Source organism: Oryx dammah, unplaced genomic scaffold, assembly GCF_014754425.2.
Source record: "Oryx dammah isolate SB20612 unplaced genomic scaffold, SCBI_Odam_1.1 HiC_scaffold_8, whole genome shotgun sequence".
Taxonomy (NCBI): domain Eukaryota; kingdom Metazoa; phylum Chordata; class Mammalia; order Artiodactyla; family Bovidae; genus Oryx; species Oryx dammah.
In genome coordinates, this window is record NW_024070192.1 from 49249994 (window position 1) to 49275025 (window position 25032).

At 51.8% G+C, this 25032-nt stretch overlaps 2 protein-coding genes and 1 non-coding gene across 5 annotated transcripts in view; 1 reads left to right on the plus strand and 2 right to left on the minus strand.

Moving 5' to 3' along the window:
* MYO19 (myosin XIX) overlaps window positions 1–7160 on the plus strand; it is a 33112-nt gene extending 25952 nt beyond the window's left edge. For all 3 annotated transcript variants that reach the window (XM_040244125.1, XM_040244126.1, XM_040244127.1), the window contains 6 exons: window positions 406–509; window positions 2082–2197; window positions 2295–2424; window positions 3643–3728; window positions 5011–5313; window positions 6393–7160. In XM_040244125.1, the coding sequence (XP_040100059.1) occupies window positions 406–509; window positions 2082–2197; window positions 2295–2424; window positions 3643–3728; window positions 5011–5313; window positions 6393–6521 (868 nt within the window). In that variant the 3' untranslated portion in view covers window positions 6522–7160. The remainder of the gene's footprint in view (window positions 1–405; window positions 510–2081; window positions 2198–2294; window positions 2425–3642; window positions 3729–5010; window positions 5314–6392) is intronic.
* Window positions 4704–4833, minus strand: LOC120867486. The gene has a single exon (XR_005721914.1). It is a non-coding gene; the product is annotated as a small nucleolar RNA SNORA11 (small nucleolar RNA).
* On the minus strand, window positions 7036–15395 carry ZNHIT3 (zinc finger HIT-type containing 3). The gene is made up of 5 exons (XM_040244149.1): window positions 15242–15395; window positions 15110–15141; window positions 9292–9378; window positions 8047–8130; window positions 7036–7541 (listed from the first exon to the last, which is right to left on the minus strand). The coding sequence occupies exons 1-5, from the start codon at window positions 15325–15327 to the stop codon at window positions 7360–7362; spliced, it is 471 nt and encodes a 156-aa protein (XP_040100083.1). The 5' UTR covers window positions 15328–15395; the 3' UTR covers window positions 7036–7359.
* Between the last annotated feature and the right edge of the window lie 9637 nt (window positions 15396–25032).

Genomic DNA, 25032 nt, shown 5'->3' on the forward strand with positions numbered 1-25032 from the left:
GTGGGGAGTCAGGTTTGAAATGTTGGGGCATGTGAGGGACTGTTCTTGGTGACTTTTAACAGCACGAGCAAGGAGGAGACCCAGGGTGAGGCGGGAGGTGTGAGGCCACTCCCTTGAGGGATGAGAAGCCAGCAACAGCCTGGAGGGAGTCGGGGGTAAAAGAGGAAGCGGGGCTGCGGGTATCCTGGAGGCTGAGAGCGAGTGCACTCTGTTAAGGCCTTGCGGAGAAAAGCAAGGCTCTGTCTGGGAAAGGCCAAGGCTGGCTTCCCGCCAGGGGAGCCCAGTGACCTCATCCACGCGGTGGGCACAGCAGGGCAGTGTCTCACGGGTGGTCAAGCAGAGTAAACAGTGAGCCGGCTCCCCGCTGGTCACTCTGATTCTCCTTCCGCCTGTCTCGGCTTCCAGGGTCTCTCACAGGAACTTCATGGAGCGGTACGAGCTACTGAGAAGGCTCCGTCCTACTACAACCCCCAGCTGCCATGGCCCATGTCTGGATGGAGGGCGCTCAGGTGAGGGCACCCACTGGCCAGTCATCTGTTCACCCAGTTCCCCGGGCACCTACTTGGACCATCTCAGGGCGAGGGCCTGGGGCCTCAGAGATGAGTAAGACACAGTCCTGCCCTCATGGCTCTTGGTCCAGTGGGAGAGAGACTAAAAGAAGGCAGTTAAGCAGTGAGGAAAGTGGTGAGACAGATACAGGATGCTGTGCGTGGTGTAGAGAGGTATGAACCAGGAAGGCTTCCTGGAGGAGGTGGCATCTGAGGTGGGGTGGGACTAGCCAGGTGAAGGCACTGCATGGACAGGAGACAGCACCTTGTGTGTGAGGAGCTCCAGGCTGTTGAAGCTTGCTGGCTCCTGGGGATAGAGGACAGTGAGGCGAGGCTGGGGGCAGGGCAGGCCCCAGTCCCAGAAGCCGGACATTCTCCAGATAGATAGGAGGCACTTCCAGCCTGGAGCTTTCTGGAGGCCACCGCAGGGTGGGGCCCTGAGTGGCCAGAGAGGAGAGAGGCTCTAGATGTGGGCACAGTTGGGAAATGTTGGGAAGAAATTGGTCGGACTTGGCTAGCATTGGATTCGACGTAGGGAGGAGAGGAAAGGATTAGCCAGGCCTGGCCAGTGGGGGAGAGTAGTCAGGAAAGGGCTTTCTTTCTGGGACAGTTTCGTGTCAGGAGAGGCCTGCTCTACAGGGGGTTGTCTGTCGCACTTGGTGTCACTGAGGCTGTGAGAGCAGGTGTGAAGACCCTGGACAAAGGCCTAGGACGGGGCAAGTCCCCTTAGTACACCCACACACACAGAGACACAGACACACACACCTGGGCAAAGGCCAAGGACAGGGCGAGTCCCCCCAGTACACACCCCCCCCACAGCCTTCCCCCAGGGCCCTGCACCCACAGGCACAGTTCTGCTTTGTATCTCCCATCTCTCAGGCAGTTTTCCCACTCTCCTTTCATCCTTTCTCCCCACCTCTCCCTGCTCTCCCTGCGGTGTGCTCTCCTGTTCTGTCTCTTGCCCAAAGCCCCCCGGGCCCCTGGTCGGCTTTGCTGCTGTTTCTCATCTGCTGCGTCACCTCTGGCTGCCGCTGTCTCCAGAGAGGCCCTGGGCAGCTAAAGGTGGTCAGAGCCCTCAGGTAAACCCTCCGTCTGCAGGAGCTGCCCCACCAGGTGTGGGGGGCAGGCAGCGCCCCCGCTGGGGTCTGGGGGTCCGTTCTCTGCTTTCCATCCGGGCCGGGAGGGCTCGGGGGCAGAGGGGGAGGCTGGGCTGCCCCGTGTGGCCCTCAGCATGTTTGGGGCCTTGGAAACAGGCTGGCGAAGCAGCGTGGGAGTCTAGGCGCCAAGTGCCCCCTGCCCGAGGGGACCTCCAGGGTGGGGGCTGCCGGCCAGTGCAGGGCACAGCCTCCAGGGGGAACTTGAGATCCCTCAGGGCAGCCTGGGGGACAATGAGAAGAGGCCCCCCTCCGGCCTCCTCCCCAAAAGGAAGGGAGGGATGTTGAGAAGCAGGTGCAGCGGGAAGGAAGCCTGTGGTGCGTCTGGGGGACGCTGAGGGGATGGTGACACGCTGACGGGCCCTGTCTCCATCCTCAGAGCCCCCTCTGTGCACTGAGCCGGCCACGCTGCGGGGCCTCCTCCAGGAGATCCTCCACGTGCTGCCAGCCCCACTGCACTGCGGCAGGACCAAGGTGTTCATGACCGACTCCACGGTAAGCGGGCCTGGGGTGAGGAGCTGGCGGCCACAGGCCCGGGTGGAGGACGGGGAGCGCAGGAGGCTGAGGACCTCAGCGGACGCCCTTCCCCCAGCTGGAGCTCCTGGAGCGCGGGCGTGCCCAGGTGCTGGAGCAGTGTGCCCGCCACATCCAGCGTGGCTGGAGGAGACACCAGTGCCGCATGCAGGCCAGGCGGAGGCGGGCAGCTGTGCTCATCCAGGCAGGTAGGAGGGGGGCCCGGGGCACACAGCCCGCACTCACAGCCAGCAGGTGGGCCCAGGGGCGGCCATCTCTGCAGCTGCACATGACCCCGCAGGATACCTTTTCCCCTTGAAACGCTGCTCCTAGAGTCCCCACAGACCAAAGCGGCCTGTGTCCCAGCCTCTAGGTGTTAACTGCGTGACCCCGTGGTGCTGGGCCTCCAATTCCCTGTCCAGCTCACCCAGAGCACCCCCAGTTCAGTGCACACCACATCCCACCCCAAGGAAGGGTGCTCCATAGGTGGCAGAGGCTCAACAGTCGCCTTGAATCCCCCTCCCCCAGTCCTAGCTAGCTATGTTTGTCATATTCCCCTTGACGACAACTCCCATCATCACCTGGGTTCCTGGGGCTTGTTGCGCTTAAGAAGGTAAAAACCAATAAGATCTGATGACACAAGGAAGCAATGCATGAACCATGACACAGCCTCACTTTGAAAAGCAAAAATACTAGAAACAACCCAAATATCTGACGCTGGTGGAGGCATGGCTACATTATGGACCCATCCTTGTGACCCAGCTAAGAAGTGTTCTTGAAGAATATTTTTAGTTTCATGGAAACCCCACTTCCAATCTGACGCTTAAACCTGGATGATACGCTTACACAGCAAGGTGGTGCCACCTCCCTAAGGGGGGTGTGTGTGAAAAATAGGAAGGGTGCTGCAAAACCACCTGGGTTGATAACAGGAGACTTTCATATGTCTTTACCAAATAGCCTTTTTCTGAGTGACTGTACCAAGAAATCAGAAAATGCGTATTTCAAAAGGAGAAAATGAAAATTGCCCCATGATTGTCTCCCATCCAGTAGCTATGACCTTCAACCAGGTATGGGTGTGTGGTGGCATCCTTCACGGATTCATCAGGCGAGCCAGCAGATTCAGATGAGGGCTTCCAAAAATAGAGGTCATTTTAAAAGGTGCAGACAGTTGAGACCCCTCGTGTTCCCTGGGCGCTGCCCAGGGTGGGAGGTGGCAGCTTCCCCTTGGCTGGAGGCATCTGCCTGCAGGTCTGAGTGCTATTTTTCAGAGCCAGGTCCGAGTCCCGTTGACTCGGTCCCTGACCTCACACGGCTGCCGCCGTTCATTCCCACGTTTACGGCAGCTCTGGCGCTGGTGTAGCCTGGTTTACCAAGAGCTCTAACCGGCATGTTAACTCTCGTTTCCTGTTTCTGGACAAACCCCTCAGCTGTCCGTTCCTGGCTGACTCGGAAGCACGTCCGGCGGCTGCACGCGGCTGCCACGGTCATCAAGCGTGCGTGGCGGGAGTGGAGGGTAAGTGCTGAGCCGGAGGTCAGGGCAGCCAGTGTTGGGCCCAGGCTGGGGACTGGCCCTGCCCACCCGCGGGGCAGGTGACTGCAGGGCCTCACGAGTGATGTGGGCACCGCGCCAGCCATGTGGCAGGACAGCTGTGACAGAAGGGTACAAGCCACTCCGGGAATACACTAAAACTCAACACAGCCGTACACTTTAAAAGCATGAATTTTACAGTATATCAATTAGATCTCAATAAGGCGGATTTTTTTTTAAGTTAATTTATGCTTTTATTTGCCAGCATAATTAACCACAGTGGCCTGCAGGCTTCTTTGATCTAAAAAAAATACATTTTATGTCACAATCCAACAAACACACACACATATATATGTATATATACATAAAAGTGAAACAAAAGTTTTGCCTAAAGTGTCTACCCCGAGTGTTAAATTTTTTTTGGAGATCTTTTTCTTTTTTTAAAGCAGTTTTAGGTTTACAATAAAACTTGACAGGAATGTACAGAAATTCCCCACATACGGCCTCCCCTCACATGAACAGCCATTATCAACAGAATGGTGCCTCTTCTCTCTTTTTAGACCAAGGATGACTGCACTGACACAATCAGAACATCCCCAGTTCACCTTAGGGTTCACTTCAATGAGCAGAGCAGTCTTGCATACTCTGTGGGTTGGACAAAAGTATGACCACATATATCCATAATGTCGCTCAAAGTACTTCCACTGCTCATGAAAACTTCTGTCCTCTCTGCAAACTCCTGACAACCAGTGGTCTTTTTATTGTCTCCACAGTTCTGCCTTTCCCATACAGTTGGAATCTTTCTCCTTGAAATGAGAGGTACAGACCCTTTATGAGACCACTCCTGGCCCACCCAGGCGTGGACTAGACAGGCTCCAAGTGGCAAGCTCCCCCGCTACATGCTGCGGCTTTCCTTCCAGTACTGACCCTGCCCAGCAGCCACGTGGAGGTCAGGGGGACACGTGTTGGGTTTCTGTTCATAGGAAGGCCACACATTTTATGCCCCTTGTCACAGTGAACCCAGATTCTTGTCGGGTGTGTTATAAACAGACGAGCCATTTCTTCAGGCCCCCTGCTCTGAGCACACCCCAAAGGCTGTTATTTTTTAAAAGAATGGGAAGCCTCAGCACAGCCGCCGTGGGTACAGGCTTGTGCTGCATCCAGCCAGGTGCCCTTCAGTTCACCTTGTTAAGGGCGAATCACCGAAGAGCCTTTTGGTTTCTGTTTTCCATTAAGAGAAAGCTGTGATGTGGTGTTCTTTTTTAAGATCAGAATGGCCTTCCTTGCTTCTGAAGAACTGGATGGTGTGGAAGAAAAACACTCATCTCAAGCTCCCTGCTCCCCGAGCTCCAGCCCACTGCCCCTGGCTCAGACCAGGCTCCAGGGCGCAATAACCCGCCTCTGGCCCCTGGGACTGGCCCTGGCCAACGCGGCGGTGGGTGTTCACGGCTTTCAGAGGAAGCTGGTGGTCTTCGCCTGCCTCCAGCTCCCCGTGGGCAGCCCCAGGAGCTGCGCCGTCCAGACGGCCCAAGAACAAGCTGGAGTGCTGTCCATCCGAGCGCTGCCTCAGGTGGGCCATGCGATGGGGCTGGCATTCTGACTGGGGTGCGGGATGGGGGGCAGAGCCAGGGGTCGCAGCAGGAGCAGGACTGAGGCTGAGATGAAGGCCTCCGAACCCTGCGCATCCCAGATCATTACAATTAGGGTTTTCCAAAGCCCTTTCACTGTTAAAAAGCTGCCTCCAAGTGTTGTAGCATCTCTTCTGAGTCATCTTTAAATTAGTCCTACTTCCAAAAAATGGGTCATGGTAACAGCAGCTTTTTCCCCTCCAATGGCGCTGGATTTAGCACCACGCGTCCCCCTACTTGGGCTTCGCTGGTCACTCTGACGGTAAAGAATCCGCCTGCAATACAGGAGACCCAGGCTCGTTCCCTGGGTTGGGATCCCCTGGAGGAGGAACTGGCACCCCACTCAACTATTCTCACCTAGAAAATCCCAGGGACAGAGGAGCCTGACGGGCTACAGTCCATGGGGTGGCAAACAGTCGGACACAACCTAGCGAGACTAACACACACTTTCCCCTCACTTGTATTCTTTGGTTTATCTTATTCCTGAGAAGCACATGAGTCAGTGGTTCAAGGTTTTATATTGTGGGCAGCCGCCAGGGAAAGAGGCAGCGAGCACCGACAAGGGCTAATACCCGCCTTTTACAAGGATCAAGTGACACAAGGCAGAAGGAAGGAAACACTGCATTTCCTACCGGAGGAATTCCTATAGGACATAATCTGGATAAAATCGCCATGACAACAGACAGGCCCGCCAGAGCATAAACAGAAGTGCAGCTCTTTGATCTTCCAGCTTTAAGCAGTCCTAAGACTGGGACAGATGATGTTCTTAGCAGGAGAGAGCGCCCTCCTAGCGTTTCCTCATCTATCTCATGCTGCGTGGATGTGACACTTTGTCTTTAGTACCGTTTTGGACTTTGCTCCCATTTTAGAGTAAGGAGGAAAACCACACTAAGTCAGTCTGCCACTGCTGCGACTCCAGCAGGTCCTTGGGTGTCCCTACCTCCCTGCATTCCTAGCCTTCGCTCCAAGAGGTCCCTTCGACCTCCTGGGAGCTGGGGCTGAGCTGCATCTCTCTCCCCAGGGCTCAATCAGGTTTCACTGCAGAAAGTCTCCGCTGCGCTACGCTGACACCTGCCCTGGACCCTCGCCTGACAGTGTTACTGGCTTTAATCAGATCCTGCTGGAAAGACACAGGCCAGGCCACGTGTGACCTCTTCTCCCCTCCCAGCCTCACCCAGCTGGGCCATCCCCTATGCCTTTGTTTCCACAAGGCCTTTTCCTGCCAGTGGCCTCGCCAGAGACATGTAATCAACACCCGGCTGCCAGATGACTCCCACAGCGACTCCGAGCGCACTCAGGGAGCCATGGCTCCAGCCTGGAGGCGGGCCAGCGGCTGCACCAGTGGCCTGGGGCGGCAGTCTAAGCACCCCCTGCCCCCACACCCTAATGGGTGTCAGGGTTGGCAGTGACCAAACCAGGATTAGGAAACGTCAGGGACTTCACTACCTTCACAGATCCAACTCAGCGGTGCCAGCCATCACTGCAGCGGGCACCCCACTCTTCCAATGCCACAGGCAAACTCAGCTTGAAATCAGCTCTAAAATTGTGACTGGGGGAAACTTTGCCTTGAGTTCCTTTAAAAGGAACAAAACCTTACTATTTACGTATTTGATTAATTTAATGTCAAGCAACTAGATTATAAATCAAGAATGATCAATGCAATATACCAAAGAAACACCACACCAAAATTTTATTTAGAAACACTGAGCAAGTTTTTACTCAAATGGGTGTGGAAACTCAGTAAATATTTATGTCTTAATTGTACCAAAAATAAAACACTTAAAAACCACCATTTAAACATCGAGTTCTCTCTCCATATGGGTCTGCCACCGTAAGTACCTCCACCTGCCTGCGCCCCAGCCTGCAGTGCTGGAAGAGGTCTGGGGGACCCACCTGATGTCAGCCACTAAGTCCTGGCAGCGCCACCCCTGGGCAGGGCCCCCCACGTGACAGCCTCCCAGGAGGAGCAGGCAACATAGTAATCCACTTTAAGGATCCTCGTTCTGAGACGGCTCCACGATACTCAAGCAGCAGTCAGCAAACTCCACAAACAAGGGCTCCTGCATGCAGGCTCGCATAAGCTTGGCCTTATCGTCCGCCTGATCGAGGTCGACCATCAGCTGTCTGAGGTGCGGGTTGAGCAGTAAGCTCCTCAGTGCTGCAGACTCCCCTTAAAATGAACAGAGAGGAGAGCCAAGCTGAGCTCAAGTGGGTGCGGGCAGAGACGGCTGAAAGCCAAATGTTCCAAACGTAATAAACACCAAGCACGCTGCACCCCCGACCCAGCATTTCAAATGAGGTGGGGCTTCCCAGGTGGCAACAGTGGTAGAGAATCCACCTGCCAACGCAGGAGACACACAAGATGTGGGTTTGATCCCAGGGTCAGGAAGATCCCCTGGAGAAGGGAATGGCGACCCACTCCAGTATTCTGGCCTGGAAAAGTCCATGGACAGAGGAGCCTGGTGGGCTACAGTTCAGGGGGTTGCAAAGAGTCAGGTATGACTGAGCATGCATGCTCACGTAAGGTGAGGTCAGCACATCAGATGGCGTCCAAGTTAAATGCTGTCTGAATCTTTTTCTTTATTAGACCTATAAATATCTTAATGCCATTCACCTAAGAAAAAGTTATTTTACCTGCACAGACAGCTTAAAAATTGTCTTATCTGGAGACTTACCTAAATTCTTTAAATTCTGCAAAGACACTCGGTCCTCTTCCTCATCACTATTGAGAAAATCAGCCACAGAGTCGTCGTCATCATCTAAGAAACATAACAGTCACCTGTTTATGACTGCAAAGGAAACCTAGGTGCCAGATTTTAACAACTCCAGTAAATAAAAAATGTGTGTGCACACACACGACAAGAATAGAGAGAAAGCAAGAATAGAGACGAAACAACCACTTCTGAGGGATCTGTGGCTACACTAACACTCTATTTTAGGAAAGTGAAGAGCTGGTGACTTTAACAAATGCCTCCTAGTGTTCACACACAAACTATGTCTGGGCTTGGGGCCTTATTTTCCAATTCTTCCCAGCCTACCTCTGCTCACTATGGCTCCAGCCCTGTCTAAAAACCCGCAGACAGGACTCCCCTGTGTTTTCGGCATGGGCGGAAGCTTCTGAACCCAAGGAAGTTTCTCAAAGGGCAGAAGCGGGCCATCCCCTGGCTCTGACTGCTCAATACCTTTTTGGTGGCACTGGGAGGGGCTGTCTTCAGAGCCCAGCATGATGCACGGTGCAGAGGAGGCATTAAAGAAAGGGTACGTGGGGCTTGCCTGGTGGCCCAGGGGTTAAGAATCTGCCTTGCAATGCAAGGAACACGGGTTCAATCCCTGGGCTGGGAAGATCCTGTATGCTGCGCCACAACTATGGAGCCTGCGCTCTGGAACCCAAGCGCCGTCCCACTGAAGCCCGCTCATCCTAGAGCCTGTGCTGCTCTCTGCAGCTAAAGAAAGCCAGCACACGGCAACCAAGGCCCAATACCAGAAAAAATATATATATTTTTTAAAAAAGGCTAGATGGATGGGGAGGACACTCGCGCTGCAGGCTCTGAGGGCCACCAGGAGCAGCGAGGCCAAAGGCCGCGTGCCACGTGGGTCCAAGTCAGTTGCACCCCCGCCAGGCCCAGGGAGGGAGACCTGAAGCCGTGACTAGAGGAGGTTCCTGACAGCAGGGTCCACCGCTCACCCCAAACCACGGCTGTGGCCTTTCCTCCCCGCCCCCTGTCCTTCTCCTGCATCTTCAGGCAGCCCCACCTCGCCACCCGTGACGACGTGTGCTCCCCAGTGCACAGGGCTGAGGAAGCTGCTGCTCCCTGGTGAACCTGACTCCTGGCCCCAGTCCATGAGTCTCTTCTCCTCTTTCCACATATTCCATTTGAAAGCCTTTTCTCGGTTTGTGTGTTTGCAGTCAACCAACCCACCTTCGTTTTCCACAGGCTTTTGAGTTTTTGCAGTAAGAGCTGATCTTATTTTTTTCTCGACAGGACCAGTTGCAGGCTTGCACTGCTCTGAAAAGACACAAATCTCAGGTGTACGTCTGAGTGACAAGGCTGCACCAGTCCCCCAGGCCAGCATCCAGCATCTAGGGGGAAGCCTATGTAGGGGGTAAGGGACCGGGTAGGGGGTGAAGGAGCGGAAGTGAGAGAGTCCATCAAGGGGCAGGAGAAACCTGGGCCCGGCAGAAGGGCTGAGGAAGGGCTGAGGAAGCCCGCCTCACGCTCCCCTAGGGCCCGTCTCCATCCTCCCTGTCCTGCCTGATCCCAGAGACTTCACCACGATGCAGTAACACACTGACTTCAATTAGCCACAAACTATGTTCTCAGCGGTTTCTTTCAGGTACCGAATGTGCAGCTTCCACGTGCCACTGGGAGTCCACACATGAAACTCACCGGGCCCGCCTGGGAGGGGTTCCGCCTCACAAAGGACAGAGAGATGGACGAGGTTAGGCGAGTCGAATCCGAGTCACCCAAGAGGGTGGGGAGACGAGGGGGAGGTGCTGCCAGCTGGAAGGAGCATTCCGGGCAGCAGGAAAGGCCCGTGGCTGGAGCGGACCCTTGAGCAAGTTGAGCCAGGTGCAAAGACATGGTGACAAGCAACTGGCAGCTGATGGGCAAAGCAGGCCTGGCAGGAGGATGGGGCACAAGAGGAGGAAGCCGCCTGCAAGACGCCAGTCTGTCTCATACCACACCACCTTAATGTGGAATCTAAAATAACACAAATGAACCTATGAAACTGCAGCACACTCCTGGACACAGAACAGACTGGTAGATGCTGAGGGGGAGGGGACTAAGGGAGAGATTAAGCAGGAAGTTTGGGTTAGCAGATGCAAAATATTAGGAGAATGGATGAACAAGAAGGTCCTACTATATAGCACAGGCAACTACAGTCAGTATCCTATGATAAACCACAATAGAAAAGAATATAAAGAAAAAGGAATGCTATGTATGTGCATAACTGAGTCACTGCTGTACAGAGATTAGTAACACTGTAAATCACCTCTACTTCAATTAAAAAAAAAAGATCACCAGACATTATGCACCATCTATAGCTGTGCCTAAGACCACCTGTAGTTTTGCCAGAGACTGACCCTGAGCTCTGATCCAGTCTCTAATCTGTCAATTTGTAAGAAATAGAGGACTGAGGAGTATGCCTAACCACAGCATGAGCTTGCAATCAGCAAAACCCAGACTGTGGGGAACTCTGCAAGTCAAATGGCTTGAATTCTTCCACAGAGAAATTGTTTTTTTAAAAAAGGTAATAACAGAGGATGGAGGAGCAATTTACAAATTAAGAGAGACTTAAAAGAAATATCACATTTTGGGAGAATTCCCTGGCAGTCCAGTGGTTGGGACTTGGTTAGGTTAGGTTCAATCCGTGGTCAGGGAACTAAGAACAAGATGAAACAATACTCTTTCAGGATACATACCTGCATAATAAAACTGAAAAAGCAAAGATGTGACTGCTAAAAAGGTCAACAGAGTGGTCATTTACAGGAAGTGAGAACAGTGGGTCAGGACAGGGCATGTGGAGGGGTTTCTGGATTGGATGGCAAAGTCCTATTTTCTTTTTAAATTTTTTTTATTTTTGGATGTGCTGAGTCTTTCTTGCTCCAAGGGCTTATCTCTCCTTGCACCAAGCGGGGGCTACTCTCCTGCTGCAAAGCACAGGTTCTAGGGGCACAGGCTTCAGTAGCTGTGGCACGCGGGCTTAGCTGCCCCGAGGCATATGGAAACTTCAGAGACCAGGGATGGGACACACAGGCCCTGCACTGACAGGCAGTTTTTTTAATATTTTTAAAAATGTATGATTTATTTTTATTTATTTTGGTTGCACCGGGTCTTTATTGCTGCACACAGACTTTCTCTAGTTGCAACAGACAGGGGCTACTCTCAATGCACGGGCTTCTCACTGCAGTGGCTTCTCTTGTTGCAGAGCAGAGGTTCTAGAATGTGGACTCAGTAGTTGTGGTGCACGGGCTTAGAAGCTCCGATGGGTAGAACCCGTGTCCCCTGCATTCACAGGCAGGTTCTTATCCACTGAACCACCAGGAAGTCCAAGTTTTATTTTCCTGACCTGGGTGGTGTTCACCTTATAATAATTCAGTAAGCCAAAAAAAAAAAAAAAAGAATCTACAAATAATAAATGCTGCAGAGTGTGTAGAATAAAGGAACTCCTCCGAAAAAAAAAAAAAGGAACCCTCCAACATAGTTGTTGGGAATGTAAATTGGTGTAGCCACTATGGAAAACGGTATGAAGATTCTCTAAAAAATTAAAAATAGTTACCATAGCCCTCAATCCCACTCCTGGGCATATATCCAGAAAAAATAAAACCTCAAATTTGAAAAGATACATGCACCCCAATGTTCACAGCAGCACTATTTACAAAAGCCAAGACATGGAAGCAACGTAAATGTCCATCAATAGAGAAATGAATAAGGAAGACGTGGTGTATAGATATATGGTGGACTACTCCTCAGCCATAAAAATGAAATGATGCCATCTGCAGCAACATACATGGACCCAGAGATTATGATACCTAATGAAGTCAGTCAGAGAAAGACAAATAATCCTGATATCACTTATACAGAGAATCTAAAAAAATGATACAGATGAATTTACTTACAAAACAGAAACAGACTTCAGACACAGAAAACAAATTTATGGGTCCAAAGAGAAGGGATGAGGAAGGATAGATTAGGAATGAGATTAACAGAAACACACTACTATGTACAAAACAGATAAACAACATGGGCCTAAAACATATTATTGTTTCATTTAGTTGCTAAGTTGTAGCTGACTCTTGTGACCCCATGGACTGTAGCCCTCCAGGCTTCTCTGTCCATGGGATGTCCCAGGCAAGAATACTGGAGTGGGTTGCCATGTCCTTCTCCAGCAGATCTTCCCAACTCAAGGAATTAACCCATGTCTCCTGCACTGGCAGGCAGATTCTTTACCACTGAACCACCAAGGAAAGTATATCATAGGAACTATATTCATCACCTTGTAATAACTTATAATGAAAAAGAACCAAAAAAGGATACAGATCACTGAATTGCTTTGCTGTATACCTGAAACACTGGAAACCAACCATCAGTTCAGTTCAGTTCAGTCGCTCAGTCGTGTCCGACTCTTTGCGACCCCATGAATCGCAGCACGCCAGGCCTCCCTGTCCATCACCAACTCCCGGAGTTCACTCAGACTCACGTCCATCGAGTCAATGATGCCATCCAGCCATCTCATCCTCTAGGAAAATCCTTTCTTCCAGGGTCCCTGTTCCCTGAGCTCCTTGCCCCTGCCCCCAGTGCAGACCAGGCTCCTGGGGGCAAATACCTGCCTCTGGCCTCTGGGGATGGCCCTAGCCCATAATTCCATGAATATGAGAAGCCTTCAGAGGAAGCCGGTGCTACTGGCCTCAGTGATTACACTGTCCAAAGGGTAGGACACAGCTGGACTGGGGTCACATTCATCAGAGCACTGCCTCAGGGAACGTGTACATGATTGTGGCTCCACCTTAAAGGCAAGCAGCAAAGCCCAGAAACCCACAGGGAAAGCTGGGACAATGGGTAGTCTCTAACTCTGCTGGGCCTGCCCTTCTGGGCTGTAGGCTTGGATTCAGTTCAGTTCAGTTGCTCAGTCGTGTCCGACTCTTTGCGACCCCATGAATTGCAGCACGCCAGGCCTCCCTATCCATCACCTACTCCTGGGGTTCACTCAGACTCATGTCCATCAAGTCAGTGATGCCATCCAGCCATCTCATCCTCTGTCGTCTCCTTCTCCTCCTGCCCCCAATCCCTCCCAGCATCAGAGTCTTTTCCAATGAGTCAACTCTTCGCATGAGGTGGCCAAAGTACTGGAGCTTCAGCTTTAGCATCATTCCTTCCAAAGAAATCCCAGGGCTGATCTCCTTCAGAATGGACTGGTTGGATCTCCTTGCAGTCCAAGGGACTCTCAAGAGTCTTCTCCAACACCACAGTTCAAAAGCATCAATTCTTTGGCGCTCTGCCTTCTTCACAGTCCAACTCTCACAGCCATACATGACCACAGGAAAAACCAGAGCCCTGACTAGACGGACCTTAGTCAGCAAAGTAATGTCTCTGCTTTTGAATATACTATCTAGGTTGGTCATAACTTTTCTTCCAAGGAGTAAGCGTCTTTTAATTTCATGGCTGCAGTCACCATCTGCAGCGATCTTGGAGCCCCAAAAAATAAAGTCTGACACTGTTTCCTCTGTTTCCCCATCTATTCCCCATGAAGTGATGGGACTGGATGCCATGATCTTCGTTTTCTGAATGTTGAGCTTTAAGCCAACTTTTTCACTCTCCTCTTTCACTTTCATCAAGAGGCGTTTTAGTTCCTCTTCACTTTCTGCCATAAGGGTGGTATCATCTGCATATCTGAGGTTATTGATATTTCTCCCGGCAATCTTGATTCCAGCTTGTGTTTCTTCCAGTCCAGCGTTTCTCATGATGTACTCTGCATGTAAGTTAAATAAGCAGAGTGACAATATACAGCCTTGACCTACTCCTTATACTTCAATTAAAAAAAAATTTTTTTTTTTAATAAGAACAAAGCAAGCAGGGTTTCCCTGTGGTCCAGTGTTACGAATCCACCTGCTAATGCAGGGGACACCAGTTCAATCCCTGGTCTGAGAAGATGCCACGTGCCATAGGGCAATGAAGCCTGTGGGCCACAATTACTGAGCCCATGTACCCTAGAGTAGACGCTCCGCAACTAGAGAAGCCACTGCATGAGCCCAAGCGCTGCAGCTGAAGAGGAGGACCTTCGCACCGCAACTAGACAAAGTCCCTTAGCAGCAAACAAGAACCAACACAGCGTGCCCCTCGCCCCTCAAAAAAACACACTAACAGAGAGGCTGGAGTTTTCAACACAGGAGTGAACTGCTCAAATCTGTGTATCAGAAAAACTACCCAGATTGTGCTAGGGGGTCTTGGGAGGGGCCTCACAGGGCTGCAGGACCAGAGAAAAGCATTCCAAACACAGCTCCCAAACTATTCCAGCAAAGCAGTTCTACTTCGTTCCTATCTTGAGTAGAAAGGGGTTTTTTCCAAAGTGTTCCAAAGACATTAGGATTAAAAAAAAAAAAAAAAAGCTGGAGCGGGGACGGTGGTGCTCGAAACAAACAGCTGTAAAATGAGAGACTGGAGGGGATAAAACTAGAGGCAAACCACCAGTGAGGAACTCTTAACAGAAAAGTCACTGAGAGAGAGAGGGCGTGGGAAAGTGTCCCTGAAGACTGAGAAGAGGCGCCGATAAAAAATGACATAAAATGTAGCCTTGATAACAGTGACAGCCAGGGTTGCTGCTCCTTACCACAAACTGGTGTTACCTCCCCGTTTCTATCAAGACATCACTTAAAAGAAAGAAAACGTCGTTAACCTCAGCCAGAGCAGCTTCTGCCAAAAAACGCGGAGCTGAAAACTAAAAGGAAGGCACAGCTAGGAGAGGCTTTTGTGGCAAAAACCAAAGACTGTTTAAAAACAAAAACAAAAAAAAGATGGCACGCAGAAAGGAAAGTGGAGCAGAGGAAAGGTTTTTGATTGTCCGTAAAGCGGAGGCGCATTCGCAGGAAGAGGTATCCGTCTGCCCACGGTGGGTGGGACGCGGTCCCCAGGTTCGGGCGTTGCAAGGCTGATAGGCTGATAGCCGGGCCCCGGGATTCACGTTCCCGAGACCGCGGCGGGATGAGGGCGCTGCGGTCCACGAAGAAGGGGGCCTTACCTTTGTGCTTCCGGAAGCAGGGCAAGGAGCAGCTGCAAAAACAAAGCCACAGACTGCGTCAGTCCCGAGGGAGGCGCGGAGCCTCCCGCCGCCCCGCCGCCCGCCCCCTTCCCCGCGACCCCCGGCACTCACTAGGGCACGCGGCAGGCGGGGCAGCGGTATTTGGGTTTCTCCAAACAGACAACGCAGACGGCAGTACCGCAGCTGAGCGACGCCATGGTCTCTCCCGGGACGCGCCCTCTGCCTGCGCGCCAGCCCCGGACCCCCGAGGCCCACGTGCACGCCCTTTCTTCCGTTTCCTCAACCAGGACCAATCAGCGCGCAGCACTTACTGGTCGTCAAAAGCAATCGATTGAGCCCACTCATCGTTCCAGGCCTGAGAAGTAGAAAGTCGATGCACTCGATACGCATCCAGAGCCCATTGTCAAGGTTACTCCCTGATTAGGGCTTCCCTTGAGGCTCAGTTTTAAACAATCTGCCCGCAATGAGGGAGACCTGGGTTCGATCCCTGGGTTGGGACGATCTCCTGGAGAAGGGAACGGCTACCCATTCCAGTATTCTGGCCTGGAGAATTTCATGGACTGTATATAGTCCATGGGATCGCAAAGAGTCGGACACGACTGAGCGACTTTCACTCCCTGATTAGGTCACGTCGTGGAAGAACTTGTTATATAGCCCCGTGCCTGTCCCTACGCGGCTACGTGACTTTCAGCAAGTCATCGTCACTCTCCGGCTCTGCTGCCCTGCATATACCCAAAGAGAATAGGTGGGACTAAATGCCCTTTATCTTCTGCCTTGGACTTTCTCAGTGTTGCATGGGTATTGGGTTCTCCCCACACATCTCATTTGGGCTTCCCTGGTGGCTCAGCTGGAAAAGAATCCGCCTGCAATGCGGGAGACCTGGTTTCCATCCCTGGGTTGGGAAGATCCCCTGAAGAAGGGAAAGGGTACCCACCCCAGTATTCTGGCCTGGAGAATCCCCATGGACAGAGGAGCCTGGCGGGCCACAGTCCATGGCATGGCAAAAAGTCAGGCACAACTGAGCGACTAAGCACAGCAAATAAGAAGTCCACACACTGGCCAAACCAGACTCAGCTAGACCACGTGACACACAGGTGCCCTTCCCAGCCATTTTTCTCACAGGAAAGGAAGACAAGCCTTGGCCACTGACAAATGTTTATTGGGCTCTAACTATGAGCCAAGTTCTTCCCAGACGCTGGGCTGGGAACACCCAGGGATTAGCAGGCACTGTCTCTGGGAGCTTAAGGCTTAGAGTGAAGGCAGGAGGGAGAATCCCTGGGTGGAACTGATTGGACAGGGAACAGATGAGTGGCCTCTGGCCCAAAGGTGGAGATCCTGGTCCAGAAAAGGGCTTGAATGCCACCTTGGGCTTTAGGAATAGACAAAGTCATATTTTATTGGGAGCCCTGCTCCTCTTCAAAGCACTGTCCAGCTTTACCAGGCTTCCCCCTCCACATGTGCGGTGCTGTCTTGGGGTCATAAGTCACCCTCACCCCCTAACCCTAACCCTAAGCCCCTTGTGTTGATCCATCAGCCCTCAGGATCTCCTTACTACAAGGGTCCCGCTCCAGGGTCACAGTCTGTAGGGATGAATCTGCTACATCCCCAAGCAGCACTTCAAATCTTAGCTCAGACCCCTTGCTGGCTGTGTGACTTGGAGAGACTGGCTACCCTATCTGAGCTCCCTTGTCTGTTAGAGTAGATGTTCCTACTTTCCTGAGCTATTGCAAGGCAGAGAGGTGACTGTAAAAAGATTTGCGATCTGCAGTGCTACAAAGGGTTATTTATGTGATATCTAGAGTCTATAACTCTTTTGGAGGTCTGGTCCCAACCCCATAAGCCCAGGTTCCAGGCTCCGAGTTCCTGGAGGCTGAGGTCTTGGAGCTCAGGCCCCTCTAAAAGGGTTCCACTACCAGCCTCAGTGAGCGGCACTGGGGTTGGGCTGGAGTGACCAGCCGTCACTCCTTTGGCTTTGCCAGAACTGTTGAGGATGCTGTCCAGTACTCAGTGCTGAAGTGGCACTGCCCCTCTGGTTGCCTAGCTGCCCCAGCATGCAGCTGCCCCTGCCTCCAGCCTCCTAACAGAACTCACACAAAATTCCAATGTTTTCCCACTGATCCAATACTCTGAAGCATTCTATGCATCCCTCAACAGTTGTGACCACTGCTGGTTTGAATCGGAAGTGTCCCAGAAAGTCCGCGCTTAACAGGGAAGAACAGAGGTCAGTGACTTGAATCCCATGCTCTGGCATCAGTACCAATTCCCCCACTATGGACATCACCATTGCCCACCCAGACTTTTCCTGTGAGTTGTGTTTGGAGGCTGAGGCCATGCAGACTTTCCACAATTTTCAGGGGCTCAACCTGACCCCATCCACATCCATACCATGCTGACTCCCCTACCTTCAGGTTCAGAGATGGTGACTCCAGAAAGAAAAAAAAAAAAACACTTCCTGGAATTCCTCTCCTGCACATTCCATTCAGTAGAAATACCTCTTCTACTCCGGGGGACCCCCATCTTCCATGAACCGACCCCTCCCGCTCCAATATCCAGGAAGGGCGGTGGCTTAACTGTGACAGCGGGGAGGTTGGGGAAAACCGAGAAGCAGAGACAGAAGCCTGGTACAGCTCCTCTGGGCAATGGCTAGTTCAGAGCAGAAAGACAGGAGTGACGCTGGGCCCAACAACTAGATGTCCACACTGATTTGCCCTGACTCTCTGTGGTCCCCCATCACGCCCTCCTAGCAGCTAAGGCTGCCTCGCGTCTTCTCAGCGTCAGCTTGAGGCGCAGAGCAGAACCTGGAGAGAGGAGAGGTAATAAAGCAGAATGGTTTCCAGAGCCCCGCTGCCTGGCAGGCGCTGTCCAGCACATTCCAGACAGGCCCAGCCCGGCGCCGACACCGAAGACTGGAGACGCTGTCTTCCGGCACCTAGCACCGCCAGAGGGCGCCCCAGATCGAGATTAGTCCTGGCGCGGCTGGCGCCTGAGTAGGTTTGCTGCGCCTCTCGCCCCCGACTTTGCACGTTGCGTGGGAGGCAACATTGACCACGCAGGGAAAAGCAAATCCAGGCTTGGCCTGCACAAGAAAGAGAGTCAAGAGTGAGGAGTTGAAACCGACGACCTGATGGGCAGCAGTGACTCTTCCATGAAAGCAAGGCCCACACCAGGCCAGCCAAGAGCTCCAAATGCGCCTGGCTGGCTGTCCAGCGAGAGTTCCCGGGGTTGTCCCTCGGCCCGCGCCTCTTGGCAATCCCTGGAGTAGAGATCCAGCTGGAAGCTGGCCACCCCATATTAGCTTCATGAAAGCTTAACAGTACTTCTGGAGCTTTCAGGTTACTAACTAGGGCGCACCCAGTGCCCTGTGTCTTTCCTGATGCCATGATGGGGTGGGCATATAGGCTGCATGATGCCCGTATCCGAGGCCAGAGGTTGATAAAGCTGGGCTCCCTGTGGAGCTGTGCTCAATCTCAGCTTCTTTCTACAGTCCTAATACCTCTAACCCTCCACTCTCTTGGTTGCACCAAGTGTCTACAATGGTGTGTTTAGGAACCTATACTTCCTGGTTTCATCTCCTTCCTTCCACTTACTCTCTGGTATCTGAGAGAGCGCTTCAGAAATTAAAGGGGGTGAGGTTGTTTGTATGAATCAAATAAAGACAGCCTGATATTCTGGTGGCGTGGTTTCCAAGTTATCTGATTTCAACTCTCACTCATGTTATTTTATCTTGCAATGGCATTGATTCCCCAACTCAAGACAGTGACAGTCTGACCTTCTGTTAGACTCCAAGGAGAACTACCAAACAACAGAAGACATAGGGGCTTCCCTGCTGGGCCAGTTGTCAACAATCTGCCTTGCAATGCAGGGGATGTGGCTTTCAATTCCTGGTCAGGGAACTAAGATCCCACGTGCTATGAATCAATTAAGCGGATGCACTGCAACTAGAGAGTCTGTGTGCTGCAACCAAAGAGCCTGTGTTATGCGACTAAGACCCGACACAGTCAAAAATATAGTTTTTAAAAAATTTTTTAAGAGAGAGAGTAATTGCATTATCTCAGCAGAACTGATAGAAGAGCACAGACCTTAAAGGTCAAACCCCACACTTTCATTTTCTCACCCCTTCTCCCCCTTGCAAGTCAACATACATACATCTCTCACCATACATTCCATAGAACAGAGATCAAAGGAATCAAATAAAAATTAAAGCCTTGAGACTCTTTCATCAGCAGATCTCCACAGGAAAGTTATTCAGGCAATAGGACAATGATATCAGATGCAAATTAAAATCACAATATAATACCATAAGCATACTAGAGTAACTAAAATTACAAAGATTGGCAATACCGAGTGTTGGCAAGGAGGCTGCTATGAATTGGACATTTGCACCCCCTCAAAATTCATATGCTGAAATCCCAGCCCTCAATATGATAATATTAAGAGGTGGGTGGGGCCTTTGGTAGGTGACAAGGTCATGAGAATGGAACACTCATGAATGGTGTTGGTGCCCTTATATGTGACACCCAGGGGGTTCTCATGCCCTCTTTTCATGAATAGCAGTCTGTAAAGCAGGCGTCACATTTGGTGACACCTTGATGTTGGACTTCCCAGCCTCCAGAACTGTGAGAAAAAAAGGCTGATGGGACTCCCTTGGTGGGTGAGTTCAATGCCAGATCAGAGAACTAAGATCCCATGTGCTGTGGGCCAACTGAGCCCAGCACTACAAGGAAGAGCCCGAGCACAGTGATGAAAAACCCCACATGCCACATACTTGCATGCTGCAACTAAGATCCAACACAAATAAATATTTTCCTAGATGTTTCCTGTTCAAGCCACCCATTTTATAGTATTTTTATTATAGCAGCCCAAATGGTTTAAGGCAGAAATCGGTACCAGGAAGTAGGGTGCTCCTGTAATAAGCCTAAAAATGTGAAAACAGCTTTGGGACCTGGTAATGATAGAGGCCGGAAGAGTTTTGAGATGCAGCCTAGAAAAAGCCTACACTGCCATGAAGGGACCTTCAAAAGCAATCTGAGTGTGGCCTTAGAGGAGGAGGAGAGCTGTAGGAAAGCCGTAATCGTCTTGCTGTTGTTCAGTTGCTCAGTCATGTCTGATTCTTTGCGACCCCATGGACTGCAGCATGCCAGGCTTCCCTGTCCTTCACTATGTCCTGGAGTTTGCTTGAGTCGGTGATGCCATCCAACCATCTCATCCTCAGTCATCCTTTTCCCTTCATACCCTCAATCTTTCCCAGCATCAAGGTCTTTCCCAATGAGTCAGTTCTTTACATCAATCTTCTTAGAGAACAGCTAAGTGATGGTGAATTGAATATCGGTAGAAATGTGGGTTGTAAAGGCCATTCTGATGAGGTCTCTGGAGGAAATAAACAACATTGGAAATTGGAGGAAAGTTGATCTTTAGTAAAAACTGGCAAAGAACTTGGCTGAACTGTGTTCCTGTTCCCAAGTTCTGTGGAAGGTGGATCTTGCAAGTGCTGCCACTGGATGTTTAGCTAGATTTCTAATCAAAGCATTGAAGGTATGGCTTGGCTCCTCCTGACTGCATTCAGTAATATGCAAGAAGAGAGAAATGATTTATAGGTGGAACTGCACAGCAAAAAAGAGCAGAACTTAAGATTCTCAGCCTATGCATTTTGCCAAAAAGGAGAACACTAACAGTGTGGCCAAGCAACCATGTGATAAGGAGAATGGTGTGGATCTCAGAAGAAATCAAGCCTTCTTCCAAACAGCCTGTGGAAAACGAACATGGGCTGGTTGACTTAAACTGCAATGAGCAGCCAGCCTTACTGTAGAAGTTTGGATACGTTAGACTTCTTCATAAAGATTACGTCCTAAAGGCAGCACAATCCATAGCTTGGAGAACTCCCTACACTTTCTAACAAACAGGAGGAGCTAGAACTGGGGGCCCAGTAGCCCCACTTCCCTCTCAGGCTCTGTTCAGGACACTCACTCAGGGAACTGGGAGGAGACAGGGAGCCCAATTTACCTGTGCCTTTTGAAATTCTTTCTTTCCGTCTCTGTCCCTCCTTACCTCTGTCTTTCTTTTTCCTGTTTCTTTTTGGTGTCTCTTTAGTTTCAAGCCCCCAGTTGAGTTTGTCCGTAACCTCTCACAGCTCCAGCAGGCATCAAAGAAGCACCATGCGGAACCACAGCCGCATGCTTCCCTCCGCCCCAGACCCCATGCCCTGCACGAGCCGTACCTGAGCCTGCAACTGTCCTCATGCTTCTCTGCTTCCCCGGTGACTCTGACATCACCCACCTAGACACTGGTGTCACAGCACCCTGGGGCAGCAGCTGTTTTATCTGCATGAGCGGTGTGGCTGCTATTCTAGTTAGAGAATGTTCTGGAAGAGAGGTTTCAGTTTGACACCCTTGGAACCTAGAGGCCATCCCAAGAGCAGGAGGCTAGAGTTCCTTGTGGAGCTGTAATGACCAAGGTCACAAATGTGGAGCCTGGTACCAAGATCACGGGGCAAAAATCTCTGGAACTGACCGAGCCCCATAGCAACTGTTGCCATGAGCCTCCTGATCCAAACGGGCCAGTCCCCTGATCCCACACTAGGTAAAATACCCACCCTAGTACTCACCCTGTAGCATCCTAACCACTCACCTAATGCCACCCTTCCAGCAGGGATTTTCTTTGTCTTGAGGCCATAAAAATCGGCTGTGTTGTGTTTAGTCACTCAGTTGTGTCTGATTCTTTGAGACCTCATGGACTGTCGCCCTCCAGGCTCCTCTATCCATGGGATTCTCCAGGCAAGAATACTGGAGTGAGTTGCCATGCCCTCCACCAGAGGATCTTCCCAACCCAGGAATTGAACCCAGGCCTCCCAAATTGCAGGTGGATTCTTTACCAGCTGAACTACCAGGGAAGACCCCAAGTTGGCTACTAGTCCACAAAATGGGTTGGCTCTCCTGTGAGCCAGCCCCAGCTTCTAAGTGTCTCTAATAGACTGCTAGCTGCAACTGCTGAAGCCCCTGCTCTGCAATAAAACAAGTCACTGCAATGAGAGACTGCACAGCAACCAGAGAAAGCCAGCACACAGCAAGAAGACCTACTGCTACCAAATAATAATTAAAAAAAAAAAATCCCCGCTTGCTTAGTAGCTCAGTAGTGTCTGACCCTTGTGACCTCTTGGACGATAGCCCATCAGGCTCCTCTGTCCATGGGATTTTTCAAGCAAGAATACTGGAGAGGGTGGTCATTTCCTCCTCCAAGGAATCTTCCCAGGGACAGAACCTGCTTCGCCTGTGCCTCCTGCACTGCAGGTGAATTCTTTACCTGATGAGCCATCAGGGATGGCTCCCCTGCTCCCCAAGAAAGAACCTATGCAGACAAATAAAAACAACAGCAAATACCTGGAGACAGCTGGTGTCTGTACTTCTTCTTCCCAATTAGGTCCAAACAGTGCTGGTTTTCCTGGCAGCTGTCAAGCGACAACCCTCAGTCACATTCTCCACTTATGGGGACCAGAGGAACAGCTGGGGGCTGAGAACCGGCCCCCCTGCCTCGTGGCCACAGCAAACCCCAGGACAGCATCCAAAAACAAACATGAGTCTCCTAGGACCCTGAGAGCTTGTCCAGAATGTGCAGCCGTGACAAAGGCGGGAGTGATCACTGAGGGTCCACGAGTACCTAGTGGCAGGCTAAGTTCCGAGCTGCTGTTCCCTGGTTTTCCCCATGGGTTATTACAGTTGGAATGATGTTCCCATGATGCTTCAGGTCCTACCCAGCACTGCCCCTCCCCTGCCTTGCTGTGTGGCTTGGGATGGTTTGTGGCACAGGCGAAGCAGGTTCTGTCCCTGGGAAGATTCCTTGGAGGAGGGAATGACAACCCTCTCCAGTGTACAGTAGGTAGGAGTGGGCAGGAGTAGCAGTAAGTGTTGGTGTGTGTGCAGAGCCGGTTGTCCCCGTCCACGTCACTTGCATAACAAGTCCTGCCACTGGGGTCAGACGGATGTGTACCAATGGCTGAGAACCAGTGTCCAAAAACAAACGCAAGGCTCCCAGGACCCTGAGAACTTGTCCAGAGTTTGGCTGGGTCAGGTAACAAAAGCTCCAGGCTCTGTTTTCCAGCCCAGGCCATCCTCCCTGAAGAAAGAAGGGTGAGGCTGGTCTCCTGACAAATATTTATGGAATATATACGTGCCCAGAGGGGCCACTGGGGCCATGGAGAGAAGCCTTTCCTGGGGATGGGGGTAGGGTGGGGAGACGGAGAGGGGTGCAAACCAGTGACCTGCCCTGTGACCTCTACACCCAGGGTGCGTAGTCCAGGATGAGGGGTCCCAGCTGGGGAGACCTAGCCCATTCGGAAGGAGCCTTCGGGCATGGACTGGTTAAAAATTAGTCCCCTTAGAGGAGTTGTGATCAGCCTAGAGCAGCCAGGCTCAGGACTTAATCATGCTTTAACAGGAATCCTGCATCTCATCTCAGCCTCAGAGGGGATCCCAGCCTCCTCAGGTTTCTTGTGCCAAGTACACTCGCCCTTCGAGCCTTAGTTTGTCACCCTCTTTGCCTTCCCTTCTTTGGTCAAATCGATGGCCTGCACTAGGGCCAGGATGCCTTGCCCCCCTCCCCCGCCCCGCCCACTTCCCCCGCTCAGAGCCTGCCCGGAAACCCAGCCCTTTCCTCTGGGTGAGTTCTGGTTAAGAGATGACACTTGTTCCCGTCGGGCCCCACCCCACTGCTCCGAAGGCGCTGTCCAGCCCACGGTGCTGAAGCGTCCTGGGCCCCGCCGACCGAGAACAGACAGCAGTCCTGCCTGCAGCCGCCATTCCCATCCGGGCAGGCTCTGGCCTCGTTCACACTGGCCTAATAATCCACAAGGATCCTTGTCTGCCTAGCGGGTTTAAACTGGAATCGCGTCAGAGGCCCGAGTTCCTTGAGAAGGCCCTGGGAGAGTCTATGTTCGCCTGGGGTGGGGGTGGGGGGGTGTCAAACGACTCCAGAGTGGACAGTAGTCAATTTTTGTGCTCCATCCTGAAACCAGTAGAACTATGGGCATCTCCATGGACCCCTTTAGACTTGGCCTATGAGTTCTATGGGGAGACTGGGCCCAGAGGAGGGTCCACTCACTTTGAAGGAACTCAGTTCTTCCCACTTGCATCCAAACCCAGCAAGCCCTACTACCTGAGAAGGGTAGGGTGAGACAGACATACCCATTCCCTGCAGTAAAGATGTCTCTCCTTCCACTCCAGATGACCTTGACTTCTGTGGGTGTTCACAGCCCCTCCCCTCAACCCAATGTCCAGACACATAGGCGAAATCAGGTGTCCCCAGTGGAGAGCTCTGCAACTTGGAGTCCCAAATCTTGTCCTTGAAGGAGTAAATGACTCAGTTGCTTAGTCACTTGAGTGTAACTGTGATGGCCGTGATACCGGGCAGCATGGAAAAGCTGGCTATAGGGCAGAAATTAGTCCAGAACAGAGGGCTGGTCAGTTGGTGAAGGAGCAGCCCCCTGGTGCCTAGGACCAAGCCCACACTGGACCTACCATGCTCTGGCTCACCCTGTGACCCCACAGGGTCATCAAAGCAGCCCAGAACTCAGTCCTACCTCCTAATCATCATCCAAGCCTCTTTTCAGGCTGAGAGAAAGAAGTAGAAGTCTAAACACGAGAGTTTTGAGAGGACGCTCCAAAGGAGCTGAGAGTGGCCAGCATTCATTTGGCAGAAGTAAATATCAGGTTCTGGTCTCCTCAGATTCATCTAAGGACCCATGTCCAGTGCCCACAACTGCCAGGCAACTCCAGTTTAAGGCTCTCTGGGGCATATAGTACATTTTGGCTAGATGTAGCTTGAAGAGCCCCAGGAGACAATGCACAATGGCAGGGCTGAGTTCACACCAAGAGGAAGGGCAGGCAGCATCCTCAAGACGGTTGAGTCATCTC